We start from the raw sequence: 14,129 nt of genomic DNA, 5'->3' as shown, positions 1-14,129 counted from the left end.
GTTTGTTTCTTTTTTAAATGCAACTGGAAGACCAGACAACCAAAGAAATTCTGGGTTTATTTGTTCAATAGGCTACATCACTTAAATCAGTGTAATCATTTTAAATAATAATTCATTTCTTTTTAAAACTGCCTATACAACCTTGTTTTAAAACCTGAACCACACAAACTCTATTGGTAAAAGAAAAAATCAAATAAATTTAAGTTATATACTGCAAAAAACATCAATTTAGGAATATCATTTAAAAAATTACAGTTCAGAAAAGCAGATAGGGAATCCTGCCAGCTCTCTTGGAGTGGCAAACTTCTGAAAATATTGACAGAAAACTATATGAATCTGCCCATGTTTTCAACAGGAATCAGATTTGATTCATGACTTTTTTAAAAAAATCCACCCTTTGTTGCTTGCATAGTGCCATAATTGAAGGTAGTTAGGAAAACTGGAATGATCAGCATATCTATTTTCAATTCGAAGTAATCCTTCCTGTCTCACTTAGTCAATGTAATCAGAGTCTCCTTTATAAACAGATAATCACTGGTTATCCCACTCTAAGCATCCTAAATAAAACTAGATAGCTAGTACGAGAGGTTGGAGGGAACTAGATAGGGCTCAATTACTGATTTGGCAATGTGGGTCCAGTCAGAGAGATACAAGTACCACAGAAGTTGGTCTCAAACTGCATGCACAATAGTTTATTGGGGCTTTAAGGAAATTCCAGAGGCGTCTTAATACTGTCAACTTAAAATTCTCCTTCCCCAGTCCAACCAAAAGCCTATCTGGAATTCCAAATAGGAATTCCTTTCCTGTTTGGGAATTTGAATTAATTATTAATTCCATTCATTATTGGAATTAATTATTCTGAAACTATTGATAAATATTACATCAAATAGGAATTCCTTTCCTATTTGCTGCAATATTTACCAACAGTTTCAGAATAATTAATTCACATAAAGCCCATATTACATTTCAAAAGTACGTTTTTCTACAAGAAAGGCAGAACATGTGTTGTTTTATTGCATTTGCAATGTTAAGATTTCACATGTTAATTGACTGCTTTTCCTTTTCTCAAACATGCACTAGTAGGACTTATTGAAGGGTCTTCTAAAGCTTGCTAGCTGGTCTACTGCACAAAGACAGACAACCCAAGATGGAGTTTCCAGGATGATGCTTACCTTTAAAGAAGTAACAGTACTGTGGCATTATTACATAGAAAGACGCAGTAGCATTCATGTTAACATACACACCACACTAGCAAAGGCCTGATTGGCGCCATAAGGTCGAATAACCAATGGAATATCCAGGTAAGTATCAATTCTCCAGCTCTCATAGCCACATTCCAGGCATCTTACATAGTCCTTCAGCTTGCCTTGGTAGAGCTGATTTATGAGATCAGCCTGCATTTGAGGGGGAAAAAAAATTCAATATTCCAAAACCAATTTTGTTTACCTTTATGAAGCATTATTTCCTGAAGAATTTAAATCTAGCTGGCTTACATATTCTAAACTGCAAAAGAATACTTTATAATAGTAGTTCAGGATATGTATTCTAAATTCTGCCATAAATCCTTAAACTTATTAATAGCATTCTTTAAACTAAAAAGAAATATAGAATATATTTAAAATTCATTGCTATTTCTCTGGCTATTCATTATCTCAGCCTATTTTCAGCTACTTTTTAAAGTGAAAATAGAATTGAACATAAATTCATGGCAGATATTTATCCAATTTTTCTTAATCAAGTTTAATGAGAATTCTGTTTATTTTTATTCCAATTAAAAATATATGCCTAATTCTACTGAAAGTCCATATCAATTTCACACATATTTATAAAAGCATATCGTTTTCACATTTTAACTCTTTTTTTACAGCCATATTCATATATAAAATGATTTTAATGTTCTTTTTCTTGAAATATATGCAGATATATTTAACCAAATATATACATTTCAAAATGTTATTTGGTACATTCTTGAATTGGACAAGAACCAGTGGACAATTAGTAAAGACTGGTGTAATGGATATATACAAGAATGTGAAAAACAGGAGTCATGTGATACAGATTCAATGCTGAATTGCCACAAGGAATCTAGGTCCATCTCCAGTCACTTTTTTTAGTACTGTTTTAACTTTGAATGATAGCTAAACAAATGGTTATAAGTAAAGGACTACCCATATACAGATTTCATGAATATAAAGGACTCACAAATTACAGCTTTTAAAGAAATCTCTGTATAGTTGCTAAATATTAGTCTACTGACTGGTTCAGACACCTTTAAATAAAGAACAGAGACCTCTTTGTGCTAGGGGTCTATCTTATGATTAAGATGAGGTAGAAGATATTGCAGGAGATATTGTAAGATCTCCTTTGGACAACAGCTATGGCACTATTTTGCATCTGTAGAAGTGTAAATATGTTAAATGGAAATCATTTATTTGAAGCACAACATGATGGAGACAGTGCTGAATAGCCTAGACCAGTGATGGCGAACCTATGGCATGTGTGCCAGAGGTGGCACACAGTGCCCTCTCTGTAGGCACACAAGCTGTCACCCCAGCTCAGTTCCACTGTGCATGTATGCGCGCCTCTCGCCGGCCAGCTGGTTTTCAGGTCTCTGCTGCACATCCAGGGGCCACATGTGCATGCGTGGGACCACATGTGCATTGCATTTTGGGGGTCTGCGCACACAGGCATGCGCTTTGGGCACTTAGTCCAGAAAATGTTAGTTATCACTGGCCTAGACCACCAGTTTTCTGTGAGCAATATCACAACTGAATTGAATTGCCTATTAGTGCTCAATTTGAGTTATGTTATCAACTGTTTCCTCTAGAAACAATGTTTGCTTTTACATTAGAGTTTTGAGACTGCTCTTTCTGAAAACTGATGGTAGTGGTAACAATTGGGGGTCGTCTCTGGTTACTTTAGGCATGTATATACAGAAGTACTATGAGACTCACAGAAACAAGTCTGGAAGCAGCAAGTTGCAGCTTTTGGCAAAAACAAGCAAAAAGGAATAACAAAGTTCTTTTTATGTATTTTTTACAAGATAGACTTAATTTCAGAGGTTGTAGGGGCAAAAAAAGATAAGCTGAAAAGAATTAGGATGGCTCCTGAATAAAGGGGATTTTACCAGGAGACTCCAACTTGAAGAAAGGAAGTAAGATACAAATTCCAGAAGGATCACTTAACTCTTGCTTTCCCTTGACTACAATCCACTTAAAGATGCCTCACAGAGTATTATATTGTAAAATAATGACACTTCATGTAAGATGTATACAGAATGAATTCCTCAAATTTCAACTGTTCAGGGTAAACAATGCCCAATTTTTCCATTTCATCCCAGTGTTTAAAACTAGCCTTTAAATCTAGGATAAGTATAGTACTGTTTTATTAATATGGTTTTATTCTAATTATTTGTTATTTCTTGTTATCTCATTACCACAAGAATAACCCCAAAAATATTATACCTGCTCTGTTTGTTTCCATTTTTGTTCCAAAGCATCAAACATGACTCTACAGAGTTCCTGCACATCATGCTGCTGCCATGCTATTGTAAAACAAAAGTAATCTTATTTAATTAATACAGGCACACATCCCATCATAGCAATTCGTTGGCCCAGTTACAAAAGCACATTGCACTAAATTTATTTTACTGCTAGTTTTAGACCATATTAAACCATCTTCAAAGAAATGTCTTCCAACCTGCTTGGAGAAAATAAAAGTCCACCATCTTGACAGACAAATTGGTCTGTTCTTGGACAGTTCTTACTATCAAGTAATTTTTTCTAATATTAAACTGTAAATTGTCTTCCTATATTTTTATTATTTTGTTACTATGAGCTGAGAATTTTGGCTAATGGTTTGTATTAAGAATAGGTTATTAAACTTTATTAAATTGGTCAATTCTCAACAGCTATGTAAAATGCAAAAGCCAATTTTAAGCTACTGATATCCTTTTTGAATGCTATTAATCAGAGATATTTGAGATATGACAGCATATCATATCTGTGGCTTTTTCTTTCTCAGTTATACAGGAATGCTAAGGGATTGTTCAATATGTGACCAAATAGGAGTCATGCATATTTTGACCAAGTACATGACTGATAATCAGGACACCGACAATGTCAATCAATACATGTCCTAATATAATTATAATTTAACCAAATATTTGGTTATCATTACCCTCACTACTATCCCATCCAAAGCTTCGTGTAACATCTGTAGTTTCAATTGCTCTCTTTTTGCTGGTCTGCAATAAAACAAACAATCTTTGAAGTTGGTAAGGGATGCTTGTCACTGGATCTTCTTCAGAGTCTTCAAATTCCCATCTATTGAAAAAAACAAACAAATGAGCATTAGTACCAACAGACAAATTAATTATTTTAGTGCACCCTGTTGAAAATGAAACGTTCCTAACATTCATTTCTACTAAAAAGTGATTATCTGAAAGGAAAGTTGTTATGGAAATATTTCTTCAAGATACAATTTGGAAAAAAAAGGCTAGATATATGATCTTTACAGCCTGATATTGAAACTTTTTAGAAGAGATAACTCCTGTGCTTGAATATTCAATTATTGCATAATCAGAACATATTCTGTTATAAATACTATGACATGTCATCATTCATCAAATCATACTGAACTCTTACAGATATTCTTGCAAAAGTTAACACTATCCTACATTCCCAAAGGTGCTTTTTCAAAAGACAACTTTGGAAAAACAAAATGCAGTTGCCTTTTGAAAAAGCACCTTTAGGACAGCCATGACCTGGATGACCAAGAATCTCCATAGACATACCTCCATACTATATTCCAAAATATAACTACACAACCATATAGTGGATAACAGGTAAGTAACTACCCCAATTTTAATTGTACTAAAAAATAGAGGAAATATTTACAATAGGACTATAGATAGTCCTTTAAAATCCTTTTATAACAACCAACATTTTAGTTTTTATAATTATTTGTTATGAATCATTTTTAATATTTCTCTGCAATTCTAAATTCTACATGAATCCACATTTAAGCTTAAGGAGGAAAAAGACTGCAGAGGAAGTCTCCTTATCACTGCATCTGTCATACAACTAATGAGATATCAAATAGTTTTACAAGTATGTTCCAGGAAATCCTTGCCTTGAAAATTAATGATGATATGTCATATTCTGCTTTAAAGAGGATTGATTAAGTCCAGAAGTACATCTATTCTCAACAACAATAGTCAAGGTTAGAACACTGAATAGATTGCAAACGACTATGTAAATAGGTGAAATAATTTGTTAATTGCAGCGGTCTCTCAGGTGTTTAGTAAGACTTTCATAACCCAAGTAAGGCAATAACAAAATTAATGAAATCCATCTACTTACCTATATAATGCATTTCTAAATTCAGGAGTCATATAAAGAGTTTGTAGAAGACTGTTCAAATAACAGGTCATTGCCTGATTTACTAGACCCACATATCCTAAAAAACAGTATAATATTAGTAATAATGTTCATCTTAAAAAAGAATAAGACTAAGATTTAAGAGGAATTAATATTACATTATTGAGCATATTTATTATTATTTCTATTTCAATTTTTCAAAATCAGAAATTTTGCTAATAATCTCTACTCAGAAAAACAGTACTTTAAAGCTTAATTGGATATTCAAAAAACACATTTCTTCAGAATTCTGAAACATATACCAATAGCAAAAACATGACTTAAACAGGACTTCTGAATAAACTACAATACTGGGTTAGAATAACATATTAAATACCTTGTAATTTAGCACAGTGTGACTATTACTTCAATGCTAATTAATTATTTATCTTTATTTGCCCGGCAAACAACTTAGAAAAAATACTAGATACTAGCAAATTTCATTTCCTTCTAATATGATTGCATTTTTAGAGTACTAGTTATTAGAATCTAATTATTAGATTCACAACAGTAAAAATGAACTGCGTAGGGGAATATGAAAATTGATTTCTTCTAAGTAAGAACTATTACCCTATTACTTAAATATTGAAAAATAATTTTGTGCTCAATTGTTCTTACCAGAAATAAACACCTGCATTTCATTAAATGGAACAAAATGAAAGCTTTACCTATGACAAAGAGGGGTTTTTTGGTTTAATAATAAAAAAAAAACCTAGCAGTTACAACAAGGATTGGATTTTTAGATTGCAAAGCAATCACAAGGTTGTTAAGCAAATCCAATCAGCTAAAATTGCTGGAAACTGGCAAACTGCAAATCATGGTCACATGACTATGAAGCACTGCAATCAGCTGTAAATGCAAGCTGGTTGTCAAGCACCAAAAATACAATCACGTGATTGCGGGGTGGTGAAGATGCAGTGGCAGATGCAACTACTAGAGCGAGTTATTAACTTTTTAAAAGCCTGTCATAACTTTAAATGGTCATTAAATCAAAGATTACCTGTAACAATCTGTAGGAGAAAAAAAAATAAACCACATCCATTGTGGTTCTGTCACTTCTCCTTACACATCTGCAATATTCTCAACAGCAACTATAATACCCCAGTTCTGCAACCCTTATCCCTCATTCAAAATCTTACATGAACAGTGGGATTTACAACTTGTTCTCCTATACTTAAATTGTTTTTAAGACAGTTTTATAAGTTGTTTTAAGATAGTATAATATTGCTATATCCAGTGGAAAGGACAAAAGACATCTCCATACCTGTTTCCGATTTGCTCAGAATTGATGAATAAGAGTAATTCTGACTGACATAATCACTGGAACAGCCAACTGAACCTTCTCTTGGTAGAGGACCTATAAATCTATCAGGATTGTGGTCATCTGATACACCAGACTCCTCCTAAAACATTGGACACATCTATTAATGTATGTTTCAAGTTTATAATTAACTAATGAAAAATAGACTATTAAAGAAAGTCCATGTTCTCACAAGACATTTCACAACAGGAATCCCATCCTTGGCAATACAGGTAGTTTCAAACAAAGACACAAAAAGGAAATTTACAGAAGCAGATGGGGAACTGAGTATAGAGTGAATCTAAGTAAGGATTGCAAGAAGCACCTATGCTACTTTTCCTATCTATAGAACTCCTAACACACGAGATCAAACATTTTGGTATTTTTTTAAATAGACTGATTAAGCTTAAGATTCCAAAAGCCAAAACAGTTACCATGAGAGTGCCAACAGAATTGCACCTTGTTGGTTTAGCTCTTTAGGTTCTGCCTAAAATGCAGTACATAGCCAAAGTGTGCAGAAACATTGCAATTCTTAAACATTCTAACCCTGGGAACTTCTGTTTCAAGATCAGAACAAGCAGATTCTATTTAATAAGTTCAATCTGAAGTCATATTATGCTGTCCAAACTGTATTAGAAATGTCTGCTCTTCGATGTGTTTGAGAACCAGACTGGTTTTGTTTCTTAGAAAGGATTTACTTAATGGCCATGAAAATCAAAGATAAGCATTACAACACTCAGAACAAAAAGAAAAAAAACTTAACAAGTGATAAGAATCAGCAAATTAATATGTCATTACCAATACCACTTGAGGTTGTTCTCCATCTTTATCCGTCAAATGCAGAAAATTCTTTTTCCCAGGCTCAAAACCAGCATCAACAACAGATTTATCACTCGAATGATCCAGTGGTGTCTACAGTAAACAAAGTACAATTGTTTGTTTATTAGAATTGTTAGTATACATTTTCCAAATTCAGGCATATAGATCAAAATTCTCTCAATAAGTCAGTTAGAAAGTCCAAGCAGTGGAGCTAAGAAAGAATAAGTCTCTCTTGACTGACTGAGTTAACAAACTGGAGCTCCTAGGAGGAAAGAGGCGTATTTATGCAAATTTTAACTCAGTCTCTGGCCAATCAGATGAGATTAAACCCACTGCTTGGATTTTCTAAACAGCGCACAAGAGAATAGCTGTGTATTCCTTTAACTCTATAGAAGTAATATAAATACAATGAAATATTACTGTCAATTAACACATTTTCTTTATGTTGAGCATAAATTAGATAACAAAATATTTTTCTTAAAAAGAAAATCCATATTTTTCAATATTATCAAAATTAAATAACAACTTAAACATTTATTACAATATATGCCTGCCTGCCATTTAATTTACAATGATTATTTAAGAAATCTCCTAATGACCTAAACCAGGGGTAGTCAACCTTTTTGTACCTACCGCCCTTTTTTGTATCTCTGTTAGTAGTAAAATTTTCTAACCGCCAACGGTTCCACAGTAATGCACTGTGTATCATCGTCTGCAGATGCCTCCTGCGCATCGTGGATTGGGTTGGGGGGGGGTGCCGGCTACCAGTTCTGCTTGTCTGTTACAGCTGGGTGGTGGTGGGAGATGTGGAAGCTATTCTGGGACGAGGCTCTTTTGTTTGCGGTCGCACTATAGCGCCATTTAGTTTCACTTATGTAACTTGAACTAAACTTATGCGTGGGCGATACAAATAGTATATTTTCAGAAATTTAAATTGTCACGGGGAATTTTAAGAAAATCTAATGAAAATGTTTTTAAATAATGCTATGAATTTTTTTTAAAAAGTCAATTAAATTAAAAAAAAGGAAAGTGGTTCAGTATCGGACAAAACCCTACCGCCCACCATGAACGCTGGAACGCCCACTAGTGGGTGGTAGTGGGCGGTAGGGATCAGGTTGACTACCACTGACCTAAATACTGGAACTTAAATATTAAAAATACAAGTTCACAGGTATTAAAAGTGCAGTATATCTAAGACCCACAATTAGAAGGTAAAAGAATAAAACTACAGGTCAGAGCATTGCTTTCTAATTATTTTATGTTTTAAATATAAACATTGATTTGATCCTATTAAAAACAGAAAGATAAAAATAAATGAATAAATAATCCATCCCATTCTCTTCAGTTCATAAAAGATTTTGCAGACTTTATACCATAGATAGATAGACTGACTCAGGGTATGCAACATATGAATTTAAAATGATAATTAGCAGAAACATATTAAAACTTAGATGCTTTCAGTAGAGTTTACCAACTATTTTTAATGTCTTGATTTTAAAAAAATAATCCAATAAACTGCAGTTTGTTCCTTCACCCAAAACTACTTCAGGATTATTAAACTTCAGTTGTGTTTACACCCACATTAATGCAAGGCATTATGTTTTTAAGATAATCAGAAAAATTTTAGTTAGCTGTTTTCATCTTCAGAAAACAGTAAGTCAGAAAATAAAAATGAATTAAAGAAATAATTGAAAATAGATAAATATTTTATCTGTTATGTTATTTGTTATATATTATTTTATAATTGCATTAGATTGCATTAAAATATTTTTCCCCATCATATCCAACCAGAGAAAATAAAAGCAAGCAGTCTTGAACAAAAAAAGGATTATTAAGGGAAAACAACTGCTAATATGAGAAATACCATGAAAATGAACAAAAATATTGTACATCAGCCATTTAAAAGTATTCTATTAAAATGCATAAAATAAGTAGATATTTGTTTTTACCGTATTAGCAACATTGACTCCATTTCCCCAAATTAAATCAAATGTTCCATTAACATAGCCCACTTTGGAGGCTATATCTTCAAATAGTTTTTTTACTGGTGTGGAAGCTGGCAAATTCAATGTGATGCGCTCATTCACTGTCTTAGCATTGGTAGTATCTTGTATTATACAAAGCACTCTAAGTTCATCAGCAGCATTTTCAATCTGAAATGAAAGGAACAAATAGATCAAAAAAGTATGTTCTATTTTAGAAAGTAATTTCTCTTAACTATGTAATTTCAGTTTTTAACACAGATGGAAAACTGTAATTTAAGAAATTTAAACAAAATAATATGAACTATTTTCAAAAATAGAAGAACATCAACAGGTTACCTTGAATACAGCTATTTGGCCCTAGTTGTCCTTGTTAAAACTATATCATCCAAGCTCTACAGCTTCAATCAGAATATCTGTTAACCAATTTTATACTACCATTCCTATAAAACCTAAATTCCTATAAAACTAAACAGTATGAAGCTGTTTAAATGATTATTAAACGTAGACACGATTTCATAGAATCTGCATAGCTTATACTATAAAAACATATCTAGATACAAAAGAAAATGTAAATGAATTCTTTTATGCAGCTTTTTCCGTACACAGCATTAGTATAGGGGAAGTATATACAAATATATTAAGAAGACACAAGCCAGAAATCAATGCTGAACAAAGCACAGAGTCATGCCTGTTGGCACGAAAATCCAAGCATAAACTGAGTTCATGACTATGACATGTTCAAATGTAGCACAGACATTCTATATTAAAACACCATGCTGGATTAAGCTTCTAATTCAAAGAAAGATATTGCATAAGTTCCAAAACCATAGCAGCTGTGACAGTGGCAAATATTTTGTAATTGCTATGCCCATGCTCTAAAAAACTGTTTTGTTGCTTTGTTAAAGCAATTAATTATTTAAATTAATTGCTTTAACAATGCAATGAAAGTTTTTTAGATTTTTGTTAGATTTAGATTAGCAATTGCATTTATGTCTTATAATAGTTTTAAAAATACAACCATTCTGACTTTTTTAGTGTAACTGCATTCTGAAATAATGTAAATGAACAAGGTAGTCGTATTTATTTAATTTATATGCCGCTCATGTTGTTGTCTAAGCAACTCTAAGTGATATCAAAACTTACCAGCATCATAAATCTTTTAACATAAACCAGGCCTGCAGTTTAAACCAACCAAACACAGCTAGACTTGCTATCTAATTACAGTCCATTAATAGGCTTATTTTTATTATTATCTGAAAATTCTATAGGCCAATAGAATTTATGATTCTGCAACCTATCTAGAACTGACAGTATTATGGACTGTGAGTCAAAACTTCACAAGCCTTACTTTACCTCTTAATATTTTGTTAGTCCAAAAACTGCTTGAGATGGCTTGGATATCCCAAGACTCATAGGCTCTAGAGATAAAATCAACAAATATTTTTCTCGCCCTACTTCTAAACTTTTAATTTTGTGAATCTTTCTTGTAGCTATTATTAATTATTCCACAACCAAGTGAAAAGGAAAAAAATAATGAAAAATAATAAAAACAGCTCTGATCAGTATCCCTTGTTAAATATATTTTATATGAATTCAAGGAAGTAATGCTACTGATGGTTAATAGATTAGGTACATATTTTTTAAAAAATATGGCCAAATTTACAAAAATGATTCGAAAATACATCTTGATCTAAATTAACCAATTTACCAATTACTGAGTCTATTTTCAATTAGTTGAATAAAAATTTAAAGTCTTTAAAAGAGAAGTAAAAATTTGTCGCAAAATTTTATAGGGGTCAGGAATTACAATAATTATTATTTCCAATTTAGGAAGTGAAAAATCATTCAAGAAGTGATTATATACTCTATATATTAATAATATTGTACTAACAATGTATTAGAGCTTTATCTAAGAGGTCTCCACTCCATCTATCTCCCAATGAGTGAGGACATGCACCTTGCTCTTTCTGTTGACTGTATTAGGCAGGCATATTCCATATGGATAAATGTCTCAAAAATACCCAGGATTCAAATCATATAAAGTTTTATAGATAATATCCAATATGTTGAGTTGTACCTGCCAACAAAGTGGCAGCCATAAAGTTGCTACAATAATATAATATGGTTGTAATGGATCTCACCTTCAAGCAGGTAGATGCATTTTGTACCACAAGAAGTTTTAAAAATGTCTTCAAAGGCAGTTCATGGAGAAGGAATTGCAAAAATGCAACCAACAGATAACAAGAGCCTAAATGAACATACCTAATTCATCTCATTCCAAGATTAGTGCAGCTCTTGGCCACAACTTCCACCTGCCATTGTAGCAGGAGCTACAAGATGAGAAGAAGGGGAGGAGAAACTTTAGGCTGCAATGGAAACTGATTTCCCTCCCTCTGCAGAAGCTGATTTGCAATATGGGTGAACTGTGTTGGGATGAGAAAGTTTCTCATCCAACTGCCATTCCATCTCACTGGAATGAGGTTTTTCCTCACATCTAGTCCTTGAAGCCTCTAAACCACCCAGTCAAGAATTTTATCCAGGGAGATATAGGAGAAAATCTACATTTTGATACCTTACATATGCCAATGGATGACCTCTTCCCTAAGCTTCATACAGAGGTCAATATAAGGGAGGGGTGGAACTAGAAGCCCATCACAATGAAATGGCCAATGATTTCATCTCTCATTCCATCTTAACCCTGCAGAAAAGCTCTTCTAACCCTTAACCAATGCTGACAACTCAGGAAACTACCAATTTTCCACCCATTCTCATATCCTAAATCTTGAATGGATCTAAGTACTTGGCATCTATGTCATTCTGAAGAAAGAAGATCACTTTCTTTAATACCTTTTCTAAAAAGGAAAGATCAGGCAGAAGTTGTTCAAGATGACTGGATGGGGTGGGAGCCTCTTAAGGAGTGTACCACTGCCTCTTTGAAGAATGTTCCATTTGAGAGACATTCACCCTCTCTTGGATCCATCTTCATATGTCTCCTCTGGTTGAGCTAGCATGGACAAGTATCCATTCACTCAAGGTAGAGTATCCCACTGAGAACCCTATACATTTCAGGATTATGTTCATTGTCATACTTTGTTTTTTTCTAATTTGAAATACTATGTTATGACACATTAAAGCTATCAACTCTTCAATAACAGCATCTCATTTAGTTTTTGTTTAGCGACTGTTCAGTTATGATAGTGATGAAAAAGTAACTTTATAACCATTCCTCACATTTACAACCTCTATAAAGCAAAGAAAAGTTGAAATGAGATCATAAGCACAGTCGCAATTTCACTTAGCAACCACTTCGCTTAATGAAAGAGTTGCTACTCCCAATTGTGATTATTAAATGAAGACTATCTTTAAAATATTCCAACCATAAAAAAAATAGCACAGAAATTGAAAAAGCTGATAAGTAAGAGAACGGTTATTTTACTTTTAAATATATATAATGTCTATTCTGTTGGTAGAAAAGTCCCGCATCCAACAGAAAGAGCAGAAGTATTTGTGACTGAAATATAAGTGTGAGTACTGTAACTTTTGGGAAAAGTTGAAATAAAACACACAAGGTACTTTCATCAACTATTTCATATTTCACATTTGTCAGTTAATTGAAATACAACTTAATATAAAAAACAAAGCAAGCTGTTTTGACTAGAATTCCAAAAACGGTATTAGAACAGTACCTTTGCTAAATTAATTGAAAAAGGTGCACAATTTTTAAATTATCCAGAATACCTTACATTAGTATAGGTTTTCAAACTATAAGTTTCAAAGTTGAAGTCATGCAAATTATCATTTATTAGAATTTTCAAATCCATGCTTTTGATTTTTGTAGATATTAAAATGAAGTCTTAGTTTCATATAAGATACCAAATCATCCTCCACTCTTAGAAATATAGTAAAAATTAGTACTCTAATGCATTTGAAAACCATTTTATTTACTCGTGCACAGTGCTAATTTCATGCTATCAAAACTGAGCTGTTTTAAACATTCACTTCAACTAACTACCTGTGAAAATTTCTTCTTCATTTCATCAAATATATTCTGTCTGCATCTCCAAAGCATCTCCTAAGATATATAAACACAAAATAGTATGATTATGCTATCAAATATTTATTTAAAAATTCAGCTTTTAAAGAAGCTAACGTTTAGTCAATGTAAAATTCGTTTTCTCACACAAATGAATATTTAATATGTATATAAAAAAGAATGGTTTAATTCTTCAAAAAAGTAGATGGGAGTATAATATGGAACTAAACAGCTAAAGACATACAAAATTTACTAAAATCAATACACTAAAACGTATTTGTCTAAGTGAAGAAACTGGTATCCCATATGACGTACTAAACTTCCTAAAATACTCATATATTTTATGTATGTCCTCCAAAATGGGTCAGGAAAATCCCAAAATGTATTATCAACCCTAGTATTCTATATGTTTGAAAGAATTTGGATAGCTTTTTGAACTATACAGAAGCAGCCATTCATCTGTCACCACCATCATAACGGAACTAAACAAGTCAACTGCTTCAGCAGACCTTCTGGAATAACCTTAAGCTCCCTCTAGAACCCAACCAGGTCTACTAGCTGTCTGGAATGAA

General features: G+C 32.7%; 1 protein-coding gene across 5 annotated transcripts in view; it reads right to left on the bottom strand.

The window, feature by feature from the left end:
• Positions 1-14,129, bottom strand: part of USP47 (ubiquitin specific peptidase 47) — a 58,308-nt gene that overhangs the window by 36,450 nt on the left and 7,729 nt on the right. For 4 of the 5 annotated variants that reach the window (XM_058160020.1, XM_058160054.1, XM_058160028.1 and 1 more), the window contains exons 2-9: positions 13,537-13,596; positions 9,489-9,692; positions 7,519-7,632; positions 6,685-6,823; positions 5,364-5,460; positions 4,180-4,325; positions 3,465-3,544; positions 1,245-1,394 (exon numbers count right to left, since the gene is read on the bottom strand). In XM_058160020.1, the coding sequence (XP_058016003.1) occupies positions 1,245-1,394; positions 3,465-3,544; positions 4,180-4,325; positions 5,364-5,460; positions 6,685-6,823; positions 7,519-7,632; positions 9,489-9,692; positions 13,537-13,596 (990 nt within the window). The remainder of the gene's footprint in view (positions 1-1,244; positions 1,395-3,464; positions 3,545-4,179; positions 4,326-5,363; positions 5,461-6,684; positions 6,824-7,518; positions 7,633-9,488; positions 9,693-13,536; positions 13,597-14,129) is intronic. The other variant, XM_058160045.1, reaches the window with a different exon arrangement.

This window comes from Ahaetulla prasina, chromosome 1 (assembly GCF_028640845.1).
Source record: "Ahaetulla prasina isolate Xishuangbanna chromosome 1, ASM2864084v1, whole genome shotgun sequence".
Classification (NCBI taxonomy): Eukaryota; Metazoa; Chordata; class Lepidosauria; order Squamata; family Colubridae; genus Ahaetulla; species Ahaetulla prasina.
The sequence above is the reverse complement of the archived record's forward strand: the minus strand, read 5'-3'. Positions and strand labels throughout refer to the sequence as shown.